The sequence below is a fragment of the Zootoca vivipara genome, chromosome 7 (genome assembly GCF_965207765.1).
Source record: "Zootoca vivipara chromosome 7, rZooViv2.hap1.1, whole genome shotgun sequence".
Lineage (NCBI taxonomy): Eukaryota > Metazoa > Chordata > Lepidosauria > Squamata > Lacertidae > Zootoca > Zootoca vivipara.
Window position 1 is genome coordinate 76,139,870 of NC_142590.1, and position 18,766 is coordinate 76,158,635.

General features: G+C 44.2%; 1 protein-coding gene across 1 annotated transcript in view; it reads right to left on the reverse strand.

The window, feature by feature from the left end:
• Window positions 1–18,766, reverse strand: part of PREX1 (phosphatidylinositol-3,4,5-trisphosphate dependent Rac exchange factor 1) — a 236,004-nt gene that overhangs the window by 82,841 nt on the left and 134,397 nt on the right. Inside the window, exons 6-9 of the mRNA XM_035122595.3 lie at window positions 15,063–15,224; window positions 7,133–7,266; window positions 3,416–3,531; window positions 1,160–1,309 (exon numbers count right to left, since the gene is read on the reverse strand). Coding sequence (XP_034978486.2) covers window positions 1,160–1,309; window positions 3,416–3,531; window positions 7,133–7,266; window positions 15,063–15,224 — 562 coding nt within the window. The remainder of the gene's footprint in view (window positions 1–1,159; window positions 1,310–3,415; window positions 3,532–7,132; window positions 7,267–15,062; window positions 15,225–18,766) is intronic.

An 18,766-nucleotide genomic window follows, 5' to 3' on the forward strand; every position in this document is an offset into this window, starting at 1 on the left:
TGTGACCCTTGCGAGGGTGCCAAGAAGAGAATGCAGTCTTGGGCTGGAGAAGATTCTTCAGCCCTGCTTCTACAGACTGAGAACCCTTGATCTGCCTGCCTTGCGGGACTTTCTTTCTCTTAAATGCATCAAGCCAGAAATTATGAAGCATCCTTCATCCATGCTAGGGCTGCTTCCCGTACTGAAGCTGCTTCCATTGTTGTCATTGGCTAGCAACCAACTCCTCACACATGACAAGGCATATTTTTTTAAAAAAAACATTCTTGGATTTCATGTTAACTTGCAACTCTTTAATATGTGCTCCCTTGTACTGTATGTCAAACAACTATTATTATAGGTTATTCAAGAATTGTAGAGTTGTAAGGGACTCCGAGGGTCATATAGTCCAACACTGGGAAACAGATTCCCCTTAGGAGTGAAACTGTCAGAAAACTTTCTTACCACACTTTGATTATAATTTTTTAGTCTTGCCCAGAATCAGAAAGAATTCATTTGTGCCCTTTATCCAGTCCATCAGTTTCCCCTTCTGGCTCCACATATATAGTAGTCCCCACATAGCCCCAGATGCAGACATAAAGGCTAAGTTATGCCGACATTACAATTTTAATCACAACAGAGATTATTGGAAGTGGTGGGGAGCACTTCTGCCATGGCAGGGTTTTTCCACTGACACCTTAAGAATGAAAAGGGCAGGAAATGATCCAGCAGGATGTTTATAAGATGCTTCATTTGCCAATTTTATTCAAGAACGATACAGGTTCTCTCTTCAGAAGAAAGAGAAATGACATCAATGCTTGAGAAAAGGTCTTATTTTCCTTATGAGTTCTATTTATAAACTGGAGCCTTGCAAATCGATTTAGTAAATACAGAGCTTTAAAATACTTCGGTGCACAAAAGAAGCTGGCAAAGTGACTCCTGGAACTATGCTGCTGCGTGAGCAACTGCAGTGCCCAAGCACTGAACTGAGAAGTCGCTCCTTCACAACTGCAAAAACTCTCTCTCTCCTTTAGCCGTTATGCATTAAGAACCCGACCCCAGACACTTGAAGAAACCATAATAATTGTTCCTCTCTCAGATGGATAACCCCACAATCGCAGACACATACACAGTCGGTCTCATTATTCACACAGCACATAAAATAAACCAGTCAATAACTTACTCTCTCTCTGTTCCCTTTCCTTGATGATAGCATCCAGCCATTTCTGTTTGTCCTCTGCTGTCTTGGCCATACAGACAAACCATTTGTTTTTGGCAGTGTTGTGTATCTTCCAGCCATTTGTCACCGTGTAACCATTGCTGTGGTAATCGGCTGCAAATACATAACAGTACAGACAAGACTGTGAGTGGAAAGTCCTGGGCCTTCATGGAAAAGAAACTCACCTGGCATGCGCACCTGGCATACAACACTGGACATTTTTCTTTATGTCAGAGCCAGCAAATTGTATCTGCTGTGAAAACTCCATCAGCATTTCTAAGCTCCTGTCTCCTGCTGGGACACTCTCTGGTGATATTTATGACAACTGAGCCAGGGACTGAAGACCACAATTGCAATGAACACTGGATTTTATCATGCTTCCAAAATGGAAGCATGGCAGTGCAGGCTCTGACCTGTCACCCATCACATGACAAGGCATATTCTCAAAGTGACCCTTCAGTAAAACTACCTGCTGATCAGGAATGTTGGACTGATCCTTCTTGGGAGTTTCCATATACTCTAGCACAGCGTTTCTCAACCGCTGTTCCGCGGCACAGTAGTGTGCCGCGAGACGCTGGCTGGTGTGCCGTGACGTGCGGTGACGAGAAGGGCGATTGTCGCCCGCAATGCACCAGGGTGCCGGGCTGCCAGGGGCGCCGAGCCGATGCGCCCGCGGCAGTCGCCCGGCGCCCGCGGCAGTTGTGCCCAACTCCCGAGCCGTGCAGCGCCTGAGGCGCCCGTCATCACAGCTGCGCTGTGTGGGAGGGGGGCAGGGGCTGACGCTGATGCTCCCAACGTTCGGGAGTCCTTTGCGCATGCGCAAAGCGCAGCTGTGGACTCCGGCGGTTTCTCCCGAACGTCGGGAGTCGTCCGGTGACCTCCAGACGGCCGTGAGGCGCCCGCCGGTGTCCACGCTGTGTGGGAGGGGGCAGGGCTGACGCTCTCATGGTCTCCCGACTCTGCCAGCCAGGTCTCCTTCTCCCGACGTTGGCAGCCCGGCGCAGCTCACTGGGCGCCCAGGGGCCGTCAATATATATAGTCAATATAGGGCGGCACAGAGTTAATTTTTTAAACTTTTTTAATGGTGGTGTGCCTCGAGATTTTTTTCATGGAACAAGTGTGCCTTGGCCCAAAAAAGGTTGAGAAACACTGCTCTAGCAAGCATCCCCTCCCATCTACTGCTACAGTTAGTAAGCCTTTTTAATGACGATTAAGGGCATCCAGATAGACATGGTACCTTTCCCTCCCTCTCAACGATGAGTGAGACTTGAAGCGCAGCGCATGCTGAGGCCAAGTAGTGCTGAAACAAGATGCATGCCATGCTGTGGGGAAGGAAAGGGAGGTGGTGCTCTCTATTCACACAGCAAAAAAAGGTTCACTCTAGTTTGTTTGCTCTTTTCAAATCCAGGGATTAACAAAGTCTTACAAAATGTTTCAAATCAGTTAACAGACTTTGCAATAGGTATAAAGGACACACAAATGCCCTTTCCTACATGGAGGCAAAGTTATGAGACTTGGCTAGCAAGATGAGGACATAAGGCCCATTGCCTCTTATTCCAGGAATGGACAGAAGGTACAGGCCTGGCTCTAGGGGTAGTCGCGGTGGCGCGGGGCGCCAGGGCGCCGGACTGGCAGGGGGGGGGCGCTGTGCAGCGAAGCCATGCGGAAGCTGCGCTGCGCCAACCCACCAGGGCGGGGGTGCCGGAGCAATCTCCGCACTCCGGCGCCAGGGCGCCCGACCTGCTTGAGACGGTCCTGAGAAGGTAGACTGGGATCTACTGTTGCATCTCTATCATAGCTGCCAAGTTATCCCTTTTTTTAAGGGAAATTCCCTTATGCTGAATAGGCTTCCTCGTGAGAAAAGGGAAAACTCGGCAGCTATGATCTCTATGCAACTTGCATATTAACGAAGACTTCTAATTCCCAATTCTTTAATGAAAGCAACAACTACCCCCTCGCTCAAATTAGGCTGCTGAAATAATAATAAAAAACATAAATTGATTTTTTGTGTGAAAGGACTTTAAGCTCCATTTTGGTATTGAATATAAATCCCTGAGCTGAGAGGCACCCTGTTCTTTAATTATGTCTATGTCTGCACCACAGGGGGTAGGGGACTAACAGAGATATCACAAAGCTTGAAGTCTGCCTACTCTTGTTTTATCCAATAAAGAAGGCAACTGTGCTCTCTTCTCTCTGAGAAAAGGTTCTTTGGTTCCTTACCTGTCCCATCTTCCACATTCTCAACCTCCATGACTTCTGTGTTTATTCGGCCCCTGAAGATGTAGAGGGAGCCATTGATGGACTTTGTGCGTTTGGATGTCTTTTTCCCAGCAACTCTGCAGTAAGGAAAAGTGTTGTTAAGAAAAATGTCTGTTCACTATGTAAATAGAAATGTGCTTTTTTACTATCTTTAATAGTGCCTTCTCCCACAAATACACATTCATTCTACTTCTTCACCATCCCTAGGGAATGTCCCATTCATCGCCAAATTTTCAGAATCAAGAAGTGGAATAAAGATTCATTGCACATTTTAAAGATGCTTGTATGCATTTTTACTGTAGTTTTAGCCTATAAACATGCCAAGCAACATTGTTTTGCAAGTTAATTTAGCGTGGCACAAGTGAACTGATTGATTCATAATGTTGCCAGTACAACCTCAAAATAAAGGGAAGTAGCTGATACCGTATATATCTTGCTTTCAATCTAGCTGACATTCCGGGACAATAGGTCTGCCCCACTAAACAAAAAAAATCTGCATGCCAATTAAGTTATATTTAGCACTTTGTGGGTATGCAACAACTCAATTAACCAATACATCAATTCCTGCAATGAGGCATGTAGCCTTTGTTGGGCTACACGTCAATAAAAGCTGCACTGTGTTGTCAGTTTTAAGCAACATGAAACTGCTTCTCTTCCTAAGCTTTAGTGCTCTGAATGGAAGAACCATAGCACAGTATTAGAGTGCATGTTTGGGGCACAAAAGGGATTTGGGTTCAATCTCTGTCCAAGACCTTGGAAAGCCAATGCCAACCAGACATTTGGGCTACATGGACAAAGAGTCTGGTTTGGGATAAGGCAATTTTCTAAGTTTCTCCTTGCTTTATTTGAGGGGGAAGTCATTCAAGATTGACAGAGCTACTCTCTCGAAGGCAGAGGAGGTTCACCTGGTGGAGGAGAGCTGCTATGCTAGCTTCCCAGCAGGTGAGTTGCTGCTGCTTAGCAAGAGGGAGAGGTGAGGGGTGTAGCAGCAGGGAGACTGATGTGGTGCAAACACAGCAGCGGAGCCAACCCAGTGGTCCTGCTGGTGTGTTTGCACTGCTCCAACTTCCCCATCACCTCGCCCTGCTCCCTTCCAGTAAGCAACAGTGACTCTGCCCCATCTCCAACGAGCTGCCATATTACTTTATCACTTTAGTAATAAATTTTCTACCTTCCAGGTGTTTTGATGCAAAGACATCACTTGGTGGTCTTTAGTATAGAGCTCACATAAATTTTCTTCATCAAACTGCTTGTCACATTCCCCATGACTCTCAGGCCATGTAAACTGTTCTCACTTTCATCTGGCTGACAATAATTCTAACATCCCCATCTTTTGTACAAGGCGAAGACTTTTTTTACGTGCCTAGGCATCCCAGCATATAATGTAGCTGATTTTGATTGGTGCTGCATGGTTTCTTTGGGTTTTATTGATCCGCTGCGGCTCATGCTTCAATGATTTCTCTGCTAATTTTACACTGTGCTTTATTGCATTTGTATTATTTTAGAATACACACACACACACCCCACAAGATTTGAACTGGGCAGCTTATAAGCTTAATATGCGGTACCTACATTTATACAGTTTCCTAAACCTGCTCAAGTTAAGTTATCCAATGTTGTGACATTTTCTGTTGCGGCAGAAAATATGAATAACAGGGCAGATGTCACATGAATAGTTGGTGACACAAATGTACAGGGCATCAACAGGAGAAGGCCTGATGTTATAGAGACATGGTGGCTGGGGCTGATGGGAGTTGGAAGTCCAAAACATCTGGAGGACATTGAGGAATGCTGATTTGGGCAGTAGTCCTGGATGCTATGGGTGCTAAAAGCATGAACCAATCACATAAGAAGAAGAGGACTCTGAGATCTAAGTGTATCTAGCCCAGAATCCTGTTTACTATTTATGACTAAGGCCATGGTTTGTTTGAAGCACCATGGGGAACTTCCTTGTGCAACATGGGAAGGTTGAGGAGTGGTCAGGTAGGAAGGGTGCCTATGGGAATGTATCTCTCCCCCCCCCCCCGCCCCCCTGCACACTTTGAGCATGTGAATGCCTGAATATGCCTACTGCTGTGGATATATGTGAAAGAGGCCTCAGAGTGGGATGCCTTAAGGATGACAGGCTGCAAGATAACTAAAAATCAGCCTAAGTGAAAGCATAAGCTCACAGCTGCAACAGGGGAAAGCTGTATTCTATTAGCATAATGTTAAAGCTGTATCTTTCAGTGCTGCATCCTATTAGGGTGTCACTTGTTCAGGCTTGCAGCTGGACAGCTACTACAAGTGGGCAGACATTTATTTCCATTCTGGATCAGAATTTAAATAGCAGCCAGACAGATGAACCATCAAAAAATTAAAGTAGCTTTGCCATGTCTAAATATATCCTTCACTATTAGGCAACATGCTGCAGACTCTCCTAGCTTTTAATGAAAATCAGATTCCAGAGAACTGGGCAGTGCTTGCTATGGTTATTAGGGAAATATAAACACAGATTCTTCGGGGAGCTGAAAGTGTCAGAGCCGTCTTATCCGACTCCAAGCCAAACTATAGAAAAGTTGCTCACTGATGCCTGCTCTGTACAAACAAGAGCACACTCTCAAAAGGCAACAGAACATTTTGTTTCCTAAAACTTAGTGTTCCGGGAAAAATGCCTGCAGAAAGGGAGGGGTTTCATGAACTCAAACTACAAACAGAACCAGGAAGACTCAAAGAATAAGGGAAAGAGTATAGGCGGGATCAGAAAGAAGGGTGTTAGGAGTTGAAGAATTAATTGTAAGGTGCTCATGGTTAGCAAACAGAGTGAGTTGCATGTGGTCTAGGGGAATGGGAAATAAGTTCAAGATAAAGGAGGACATGAGTAGTTGAATGTGAAAACAAAGGACACACCACGGTAAAACAGAAAAGGTAGAAATACAAAAACTAATCAGGAAATTTGTCAGTATCAATCCTTGCTAACTGTGGCAAAGCTTTTGTTGGTGAAGTGGCTGTTGAAATCTCAGCTCCCAACTCTTTCAAAAGACAGCAAAAGCTTATATTTATTGGAGATTTTTTTAAGGGAAAGCAAAAAAGCATTACTTTCACAAATGATAGAGCTGTACCTCTTCCTTGTTTTATGCGCACTGCGTCTGTTTGTTTCCTCTCCTTCTCTCTCTCTCTCTCTCTCTCACACACACACACACACACACTGCATCTGCTTTCTTTGCCTAAGGTATTCACCGGAATCCCTCTGCCATCCCTCTCCCTTCTTTCACGCCATGCTTGGAAAAAACTCAAAATTGTCATTGGCAATGTGCCCGGCTTCTCGTGCTCCTGCAAACCCACCTGCTCTGAGAAGGCTGCAGCAGTAAACCTCACCTCCAGCACGGAGCTGACTCTGCAATGCATCATCATTCTAATGACGAATGCCAGGCCAGCAGGCTCTGTGGTTCTGATCAGCATGTATGTCTACAGCCCTAGTTCTCAAAATATGAGGTGGGTCTTCCTTAAGGAAGCACAAGTGTTAGCTACCCTCTCCTTTTTCACCCAGAGATAACACAGCACAATTATGTCCTCTCTCTCTCTCTCTCTCTCTCTCTCTCTCTCTCTCTCTCTCTCTCTCTCTCTCTCTCTCTCTCTCTCTCTGTATTTCAGAAGATTCATGGAACTTAAGAAGCAGCACAGGCAGGTGTTGCTCACCTGGATTTCCGCTTGCAGTAAACAAGGAGGTTATCAAAGAGAAAGAAGGTTCTCTCCTGGATGTTTCCCGCTGAGATTTTTAACAAGGTGCCTTGGAGCAAGAGATGGGTGCAGATGTCTGTCAAGTTGGATCCCTTAAGCAGAAAAAAACCACAGTGTCATCAATTCGCCCTCTAATTGAAGTGGTAATCAACATTTCTACTTAGCACTCTTATATATGCTTATCACATCCATCTCTCGAGGGCTGCAAGGTGACATTACTGCAGTAAACCAGATGCTACATGTCCCCGTTTTATGTGGTTTCTCAGCGATCGCCAGAGCTAAGCATTCTCCCATTTTTTAAGAAGCCAGGTCAGGGTTGCCAACGCAACAGCGATGGGTGGCAGTGCACCCACCAATAAGAAGATTCCTGTGGGATCAGAACAGTGGTCCATTCAGTCCAGCATCCTGTTTCCACACCACCCAACCAGATGCCTATGGGAAGCCCGTAGGTAGGACTTGCACACAAGAGCACTGTCGGGTCAGCCGGGGGCAGGTATGATCCACAGGCATAGCTGCCAAGTTTTCCCTTTTCTCGCGAGTAAGCCTATTCAGCATAAGGGAAAATCCCTTTAAAAAAGGGATAACTTGGCAGCTATGTCCACAGGCATAATGCAGGAACGAATCCGGCCCGTCTCTCCCATCAGCGTTGGGCACGCAGCTCTAGGGAGTTCCGACAGCCCTTCCCGACGATTTATTACGACTCATGTCTTGGAGACACTGAGCACATATTCAGAGTCCAATAATTGCCCAATAAATGTGTCTCAGAAGTTGAATGTATCTCCATTCCCCATTGAATTTTGATTGGATCTCCATTCTGGGCACAACAACAGTAAAGGAGATGAGAAGTGTCAGCACACGTTAGAAGCTGAGGGATGATGCTTGCAAGCATGGGATCTGTGAATTCTGCGGTGAAGTCGATGTATACCAATGAAAGCTTTAACTTGATGGCAGTTTTAAAAAACCCTGCAAATTCAACAAGACCCTACTGCATTGGCATGGCCCTATGGGAAAGTGTGTGTGTGTGTGTGTGTGTTTTCTCTGTCTGTCCAAGGGAGGGAGTAACCTGTGAGGGTGGATACAACCCACTATTTGCTGCACACTTAAATAGCCAAGTGTTGTACCGCATGTACACCAAGTAAATTCAGACACTGCAGTACAACTGTAAACCATGCCATTTTGTATTTTGAGTTTTGTATCCCCTCTTTCCACTTCAGAACACAGCATTCAATGTGATTAGCCTAGCAGATGAAAGCAAATCATAGCAGTAAAATAATTATAAAGTTCCAACAAAAACAACAAAAGCAAAATTATGCTACTGTTGTTGCTGTTGCTTTAAACGACAAAAGACATTTTTGGAGGGAGCAAATAAATAAAAAATCACACTGTTGCCAGGTCAAATGCTTGCTGAAACAAAATCAATTATTCAAAAGGTAACAGAAAACCAACAAAAAAGGAGGCAAGCTCCCAGGGCAGAGAGTTCCACAAATGTGAAGGTCCTGGTTATAATCTTTATATGTGGGCAAACTATGGCTTTTGTAAACCATGATTTGTCACATTTAGCTACAGAAGCAAACTATGGTTTAACACTAACCAGGAAAGGAAAGGAAGCTTCAAATCTCCCTGCATGTGTGGGAGAAGAGGAGGCAGGAGCCCAGGAGCCCGATGTTGCTCATGCATGCAACAGTAAACCATGGTTTGCTTTTTCATGCAAATGCAGTCAATAGGCATAAGTGAAAAACGGATGCAAAGTTTCCATGATTACTCCAAACTATTGAAATGAAAATTTTACCAGATCTAATGAAACAGTTTTATTTTTGTACATTTGCTATGCTTTCCCAAGGGCAGAAACACACAGGTACACAGGTAATCCTCCAAGTTGCAATGACTAACACCCAGCAAATCACCTGGCAAATACATTTCATAAGAAAGAAATGTGCTGTTTGTGTGCTTGTATGTATATTTCTTGCTCTGTGGTGTGATTGAGAGGGAGGGAGATGCTAACAGTGACTTCCTTATCTGCTGTTCAAACCAGACTAAGGAAGTGAATGAGATAATTTGACCTTGTTGTTGTTGTTTAGTCGTTTAGTCGTGTCCGACTCTTCGTGACCCCATGGACCATAGCACGCCAGGCACTCCTGTCTTGCACTGCCTCCCGTAGTTTGGTCAAACTCATGTTCGTAGCTTCGAGAACACTGTCCAACCATCTTGTCCTCTGTCGTCCCCTTCTCCTAGTGCCCTCAATCTTTCCCAACATCAGGGTCTTGTCCAGGGAGTCTTCTCTTCTCATGAGGTGGCCAAAGTATTGGAGCCTCAGCTTCAGGATCTGTCCTTCCAGGGAGCACTCAGGGCTGATTTCCTTAAGAATGGATAGGTTTGATCTTCTTGCAGTCCATGGGACTCTCAAGAGTCTCCTCCAGCACCATAATTCAAAAGCATCAATTCTTCGGCGATCAGCCTTCTTTATGGTCCAGCTCTCACTTCCATACATCACTACTGGGAAAACCATAGCTTTAACTATACGGACCTTTGTCGGCAAGGTGATGTCTCTGCTTTTTAAGATGCTGTCTAGGTTTGTCATTGCTTTTCTCCCAAGAAGCAGGCGTCTTTTAATTTCGTGACTGCTGTCACCATCTGCAGTGATCAAGGAGCCCAAGAAAGTAAAATCTCTCACTGCCTCCATTTCTTCCCCTTCTATTTGCCAGGAGGTGATGGGACCAGTGGCCATGATCTTGGTTTTTTTGATGTTGAGCTTCAGACCATATTTTGCGCTCTCCTCTTTCACCCTCATTAAAAGGTTCTTTAATTCCTCCTCACTTTCTGCCATCAAGGTTGTGTCATCTGCATATCTGAGGTTGTTGATATTTCTTCCGGCAATCTTAATTCCTGCTTGGGATTCATCTAGTCCAGCCTTTCGCATGATGAATTCTGCATATAAGTTAAATAAGCAGGGAGACAATATACAACCTTGTCGTACTCCTTTCCCAATTTTGAACCAATCCGTTGTTCCATATCCAGTTCTAACTGTAGCTTCTTGTCCCACATAGAGATTTCTCAGGAGACAGATGAGGTGATCAGGCACTCCCATTTCTTTAAGAACTTGCCATAGTTTGCTGTGGTCGACACAGTCAAAGGCTTTTGCATAGTCAATGAAGCAGAAGTAGACGTTTTTCTGGAACTCTCTAGCTTTCTCCATAATCCAGCGCATGTTTGCTATTTGGTCTCTGGTTCCTCTGCCCTTTCGAAATCCAGCTTGCACTTCTGGAAGTTCTCGGTCCACATACTGCCTAAGCCTGCCTTGTAGAATTTTAAGCATAACCTTGCTAGCGTGTGAAATGAGCGCAATTGTGCGGTAGTTGGAGCATTCTTTGGCACTGCCCTTCTTTGGAATTGGGATGTAGACTGATCTTCTCCAATCCTCTGGCCATTGCTGAGTTTTCCAAACTTGCTGGCATATTGGGTGTAGCACCTTAACAGCATCATCTTTTAAAATTTTAAATAGTTCAGCTGGAATATCATCACTTCCACTGGCCTTGTTATTAGCAGTGCTTTCTAAGGCCCATTTGACTTCACTACTGATTGACCTACTGATGTCTTTCTGGGAAGAATAAAAAAAGAGAACCATTTGGGGATTGTGAAACATATATTGTCAGCAGAATAGCTTCCTTTCCATTTTCACTGCGCCCACATTTGCATCAGTTTCACACTTTCAGCAGCAGAATGGTAATGGGAAGACAAAGTATAGACAATTCAACAAATCTAATAAGAGTAGTAATAATAACCATCATTTATATAGAACTTTAGAGTGCTATGTGCTACATATACATCATCTCAAAAACCCTTAGCTAAGAAATAGTAGCTTGTCTACAACTACTTCATGGCAGAAAGGAGATTTAAAAAGGGGAGCTTCCAAGTTCACAATTCAGCTTCAAAGCCTCTGTGCCACAAATAGCTCCCTCTAACTCTTGCTTATTGTTTTTTATTTAAAAAAAAATTATATACCCCCCCCCCGATCCCCACAACAACCCTGTGAAGTAGGTTAGGCTGAGAGTCAGTGACTGGCTCAAGGTCACGCAGTGTTAGGGTTCAGGGAATTGGCTTCCTCCCCCCCTTTGGCAGTAGATAAGCAGAACAAAGGAAAAGGGGTCTTGTTACCAGTTAGAAACTTTAATGGTCACAGTGAGAGAACAAAGAATCCATTTCCTAGAAATGTCGGTGCTCCCAATTAAGGGTTCCACCCACTTCCTCCCTGGTCACCCACTACCACATATTGTAAACTGTGCTTGTAACCACGGCGCTTTCTGTGCTGCCACCTTATCAGCTCCTTTTGACCTTGGGTTGAGCAGATGAATGCTTTCCAGAGAGAGTGAATCTGTTAACTCTCTCTCCCAGTGCTTCTTCTCCTAGCTGTTCCCCATCCAGTATTTACCAGCTTCTGCCTTCTGAACTATGTCCCTCTGCAAGCACACTGTTCCAAATCTATACTGTCCTCCTGTTCCTGGGAAGATTCAGGATCCTGATCAGGAGCAGGGGGAGGAGGTGGGGGAGGCTCCCACCATTCCACCTCAGTTCAGCCCTCCTCAGCACAGTCCCTGATGCCCAGTGAGCTTCATAGCAGAGTGAGGATTTGGACCCTGATTTCCCAGGTTCTAGACCTAGTCCGACACTCTAACCACTATACCACACTGGGTCCCAACATGTTTGCTTGTAGCGAACTGCCTAACTATTTCCCATCCTTGTAGATCGCCATTTTAATATTGATGATCAAGGGTTGTATCCAATGTTAGATCTGCTCAGAACAGACTCATTTAAATTAATGGATATCACTAATTGGGCTACATTTATTTCAGTGGGCTTACTCAGAGGAGGATAAAAGCCTAAATATTAATGATTAAGGTAATGCTAAAGAGTGGGGCTCTTTGGTAGTGGCACCCTCCCAGAGAGGTTGGCTGCTGCTATATCTGTGGTCTTTTCCACATCAGTAAATAATTTTCTGGTTTGGCCTACAGCTCCTACTGGGACTGACAAGAGCTGTAGTCCAAAACATCTGGAGGGCACCAGCTTGTGGAAGGCTGTGCTGGCACCTGATCATGTTCGAAGTGAGGCAAAAGGAAGAGATGATTAGAGAGAAAGCAAAGGAGTAGAGACAATTTAATTACTATGATTAACTCCCAGGGCAACACACATATCTACACATCTTTGCAACTTGTTTTGCAGACCTCTTAAAAGTACTTTTTAAAAGCAATCAGACTATTATGCAAACACAACATTTGGAAGGCCTTTGCCTATATGTTCCTAGGTCACCTGCGGGTTACAACAATTTCAAAACTACATCGACCCAAGATAAACTCCTAATAGAGGCAAACGTAGATGTACATTTTGATTATTTTGTTTAATGGTGACAAATGCTAGTTTTACCTTTTGAACTCTCCAAGTAATAGGATGAATTACGGTGGACAGCCCTTTTTTTTGTAAAATAACACCAATAAACATATCAGAAACAGTTTTCGTTCCCAGAATGCTCACTGTGGGACATTTCAACCCTACAAAATCAAGCCTGGTCATGGTTTTGTTTTATAAAACACCACCTCCCATGGATGTCCTGGCAAAATGGCAACTGAGGTTTGAGACTTCCAGCACAATTTACCACCACCACCCCCCTCAAAAGCCCCAAGTCATATCAAGTCCAGAATGGTATTACAACTGAGCCTGGAGTCTTGCTGCACTAAACATGGCCTCTGAGCTTTGTTTGCCGAGCTGGCTATCCAAAAACACACACAGCTGGATATCTTGGGCTGTTCAAGTGGCTCAAGTTGGATGCCAAGAACATCTTTGAAGGGAAAAACGAGCAGGCCTTAAAACAAAACAACAATGGCAATTGTGGAGTACGCCCAATAGTCTGAATATGAGGAAGTTTACATGACCTCTTGAAAAATGGCTTTAGCGGAGGAATCCTCAGCTGGCAACCATCAGGCTGGATAATTTAACTGTCAGGCCCACTGTTCTCCCGGCACCAATACATCTATGAAGTCATTTAGCAATCACAGCACCATATAGTAGAATAAAAGACGTACTCTTCTCTCCCTAAAGTCTCTACTTCCACTAACAGCCTCTGCTACAGATGTCCAACTTCCATATCTGCCAAGCGTTTGCAGAATCCCTTACTAGCTGGACTGATCAAAGAAATACTGATCAAATACATTTTCATTAATCATATTAAATATGCGTAAATGTGTATATAGTTAAAGTAATCACTTTGAAGGGGGGGGAATATTTGTTTTTAGATGTTACATGCATCGATTGTGGCAGGCTCTGTCTTAGAACGAGAGCAGAGAAGAAAAAATATGTGACCCTCGAGGTGTTGTTGGACTTATTCTCAACAGCCCCAGACAAGTAGTTAGGAATGGTAGGAGCTGTTATCCAACAACATCTGGTTGTCCATCCTTGAACTAGAGAAATTTCCCCCTCGAAAGAAGAGGAGAATGCCACTTCTAAGCTGGCATTTACCAATGCTTCTAAAAACAATGCAACACTTTTTAAAATCGTGTCTGTTTAATTAGGGATGCATTTTCCAGCTTATAAAGAAGGCTTTTAATTGAATTTCAATTAAAGGCTGCACCCCTGATTACTAGCTTCTATCACAAGAGGCATCTCTGCTAAATTTCCCTCTTTGTCGAGCTTATAAATAGCCAATCATTTGGTCTCCTGTGGTGAAGCATCTCTAGGCAATCAGGCAGGGAACATTCTTTTGCAAATTGGAAAGGTCTTTATTTTCCTTTATCATCCCATCAGTGCACTTACTTATAGGAGCTTTCACCATGTGCTAGCTGGGGCTGATGGGAGTTGTTGTCCAAAACACCTGGAAGGCACCAGTTTGGCAGAGGTTGCCTTATGCAAACAGAACCCCAGGCCAATAACATGCACCCCAATTTCATCCTCTTTCCGTACAAAGAATCATCTAAGTGCCTGCTCTTTATCTCTTCTAATGCTGAACCCTAGGTGATTCTGTCGACCACATGAAAAAGTTCCCCTGCATTTGAATGTAGTTGATTTTAGCAAAAAAAAAAAAAAAAACACACACACACACACACACAACATATATATATTCCAAAAATAAATGAATGTTTATGTAAAATAAAGATCATTTTAAGATTATTAAATTTAACTTTAGAATTCATTTTAGAGATAGTGTATAGTTTTCTACAGGGATTTGGTTTGTCCTCTTTGGTGCTTGATATAATGGTTCTGATATAATGGTTATATCATTGATATAATGGTTATATCATTATATTATATAATGGTTGATATGATGGTTTTACCTTTTTTTTTTTACCTAGAATGGTTCTGAAATACATACTCAGATAGAATTAATATTTTCCATTTGATGAATAATCTTCATTTTCTACTTTTATTAGTATCTTATGAATAGTACATTTTAGTGCAATGTTGCCTGTCATAATTTGTATGGAATGCTGTGCTTTTAGAAGAAAAAAAACACTAAGAAAACAGCTCTCCTTAAAAACTTTCTAGTGTAATTTTTACAACCATTTAATCTTACCATACATCACTTAAGACCAATGAGGGGGAAATCCATACGTGGCATTTCAAAAAACAGAATGCACTATTTGCAAAAACCTGCCACAATGTCACGCAGCCCAAACTATGCATGTGCACTTGGATGAAAGTCCCATAGTGTTCAATGGTATTTACTCACGCACACAAGCATGTAAAGCCCTCCAGCTGTTTTGGGACTACAATTACCATCATCCCTGACCACTGGTCCTGTTAGCTAGGGATGATGGGAGTTGTAGTCCCAAAACAGCTGGAGGGCCAAGTTTGGCCATCCCTGATGTAAAAGATTGCAGGCTCATTGTTCCTCCAGCCATCGTACCTCCCATCCTTCAATGTGAGACTGCAGCTGCTCAAGGGCTTCCAGCTTCTCCATCTGCCTCTTGGTCTCATTGATATTGGTGCACACTGCTTTCATTGCCTGTAATGCGTTCTGCACTGCCTGATAATCAGCATGTTTACTGGGTGTCCTCTTGGCGAGCTCCTAGAAGGAAAGAAGAGGGGGAGAAAGAAATCAACTTCCAACGGCACAAGATAGCCTCAGGTGATATTATGGAGATGGGAAACGCAACATCAAGGAATGTGCTAAAGCAAAGTTGTTTACACATTCAGGGATGGGAAATCTATAGCCCTGCATTTGCTGTTGGGACTCCATCTCCCATCAGCCCCAGACAGCCTGGCCCATAGTCAGGGATGATGGGAGCTGCAATCCAGCAATTCCTAGAGGACCACAGATTCCCCACTGATGCTTTCAAAGGAAGGTATTAGAATTGTGGAATCAGGACTGTAGAGCTGGAAGGGACTAAGAGGGTCATCTAGCCCAACCCACTGCAATGCAGGAATCTTTTGCCCAAAGTGGGGCTCGAACCCACAAACCTTAGATTATGAGACTCATGCTTTACCGACTGTGCTATTAGGCTCAAATGATGTCAAAGCACTGCAAGATAAGAAGACCCTCCAATGTCTCTTCTTGGAGTGCTGAAATGCTTATAATCCTGGAAGTGATACCTTTAGAGCAGGGATGGGGAACCTGTGGCCTCTCAGATGTTGGACTCTCCCTTCATCCCCAGGCAGCATGACCACCAGCAACAACTGGAGGGCCAGCACTGTGTCATGTCTTAGCCAGGGGAGTCCTCAACAGAGGAGGACCAGGAGGCCTTACATCAAGCCCTAGGTCGGGCTCCATCTGGGGGAAACGAGCCAGGATCCTGTGATGAGGGTCCTGGAGTGAGCTCAGCCTCTGACATTAAGGCTGAATGGGTCCCACGCCTGAGGGAAAGATGGCACCTTTAAATGCCAGATGGAAACCCAACCAATCAGGAGAAGTGTCCAACTATATGAAAGCTCTCCTTAGGAGTAAGACCTTCTTTTCAAGGAGACCTCTATAGAAAAGGGAGCTGACAGGAGTCTGCAGAGGTTTGGCCACGATTCCAGCAGCTCTAGATCAAAAACCCCAGGGCTGGGCTGGGAGAGCTGCAAGAACAATGTCTATGTACCAGCTCTCTGCCCTGCTTGGTAGTGGAAGTCCTGCCTGTGCCAAAGCTGACCAAGGGTGACCATCAGCTGCTCTGATTGCGCCTCTTGCATGACCCTTTGTTGTGCCTCTGCTGGCTTAGACTCTGCCCTTGGATCAGCCTTGGGTACTGCTTTTGTTGCTGCACCATTCGAGTTGTTGCTGGTGGGTCCACTGTTTTCTCAGAAGCCCAGGGAGAATAGGACACTCTGCTTTAGGGCCTGCCAGTGAACACATCAGGTTCCTGCACCCTAGTCTTATTTCCCACCATTCATCCAAACTCAACTCTCAAAAACAATAGTCTTGCATCAGCTTGACGGCCAATGCATTCACTATGTATTAGTTTTCATAGACTATGGTTCAGTTTATTAGGGTATGAAGTGTTCTCCTAAGCTGCAGGTATATATGGCTAGAGAGGTGTCGTCAAACTATTGACATCAATCATGTACTGGCTGGACCACAAGTCTGGCACATGTGGCAGTGTTGGTGGCTAGTCCTGCATGTTCCCAATGGTTCCAAACACCAGAATAAGACTACAATTTGTGTGGTTCAGACCAGAGCAGAGAAACTAGGTTAGGTTTCCTATGAAAAGCAACTCTGGAAAGACTCTGGAAACAGATGGTAATCAACAATGGCCTGGGTTTGGCAAAGAGTGTAGCCCATGTCTACTTAAAATTAATCATCTTTTTCAGACCAATAACATTTTACAGCCAACCCCATTTGGATAAAAGATCCTTTCAATAAAGCCTTACTAAACTTGTTCGTTTCCTCCTGGTACATAATAGGGTGTTTAAAATGTGACATTTTTAGCCTGTCTGGAATGTTTCACATTCTTCCAGTACTCCCATTTGCTTCTTATATTTAGCTCTGATAGCTTTTAGCTCTGTGACCCAATGGCAAAACCGCTGCACAGCTGCCTCCTTCCACGTTTCCAGAGAGGGAGCTTAAATGGAGTGAGTTTCAATGCAACTGGAAATGCAGCACCAGTTCTGTAACCAGGCTGGTGTATTTTCCGAGCATAAAGTAAATAAAAGAAGGAGAGAGAGAAAAGGAACCTACATTCTTTCTGAGTCAAGGTTATCAACCCCTGTCCCAAGAAACGGCTAATTCTGTCAACAAAACGCATGGTAACGCCCGCGCAGAATACAAAGAACTCATAACCCACCTACTGTCAGCAAACAGAAACATCATAACTAGACACTGGAAAGACCTGTCAGGAGTAAACCTGGACCAATGGTATCAAGCAGTATGGGAAACAGCCCTATTAGAAAAACTAACCAGTAAGCTGAAAATGACACGGGGACAAACAGAAGAAGACACCTTCACCCCAATATGGTTCCCCTTCATCACTTACACAGCCCAACAAGACAATGACACAAACCCACCGTCAGCATACAAATCAATATGGTTAAACTAATCAAAAGCACCCACCCACCCCACTCACACAAGAAACCAAAGACCACCACAGCCATCCACAAATGAATAATCACACCCTACGCCAACCCCCGACCTCTCTCACCAACGAAGGAACACAAACGAACAACAGAGAACCCGCGTAAACAACGCTGACTCCGAACCCCTACATATATCAAGGAAAACAGAAACATAGACACCCCACCCCCACCCACTCCCCCATCCCGCCCCCTCTTCCCCCCTCTTCTTCCTAATGACTCAACAAGCAAGATTGATGTGTAACAACGGAATAATTATGAGACACTGCATTACCTTTGTAAACCAAGAAAATCCTCAATAAAAATTTAATAATAATTTTTTAAAAAAACGCATGGTGATGACTGCATGTACAGGTTTTGCTTGTTTCATTTTGCTACTCTGATTCTCACCCAGGTTAAATTAAAGCTTCTATAACAGACCTTTGTCAAGCAGATCTTTAGTGTTGCTCTTTCACTTATCGCTAGCAAAATGCATGTCTTTGTGATGGGCGTGAAGGTTTATTTCAGAGGTGGGGAACCTGCAGCCCTCAACAATTCCCATAATCAGTGGCCACTAACCACATGCTGGCTGGGGCTGACGGGAGCTGGAATCCCAAAATATCTGGAGAGCCACAGGCTCCCCAACCTTCATGTATTGTAGGTATCTTTAGGGGTGTAGACTCTGCAGGAAAGACACATATACACACAACTGTGGTATTTCAGTAAGTGGCTACTGGACCACCCAACATGGGTGCTTGAGGCACTCAAGGTTTCAGTTGCCTCCCAGATACCATCAAAGCAAGTTGCTTGCAATGAGCTCTCCTTGTCCAGATCAGGAGAAACTCTTCTTGAACATATATCACATGATTATTATTAAACCTTTGCAGGTTGAAAAACAACGACCTGGAATAGGCATGCAAAACTGCCTGAACCATTTTTTTTTTAGGTTCTGGGAAAGAGCTGACAAAATCTGCCCGGAGTCAGATAAAGCTCCCCACCCCCAGCTTTTAAAATGCAGCTAAATTTTGCTAGCACTTTAAAAAAGAAAACGAGCAACAGATCGCGAGGCCATGCAAGGTGAAG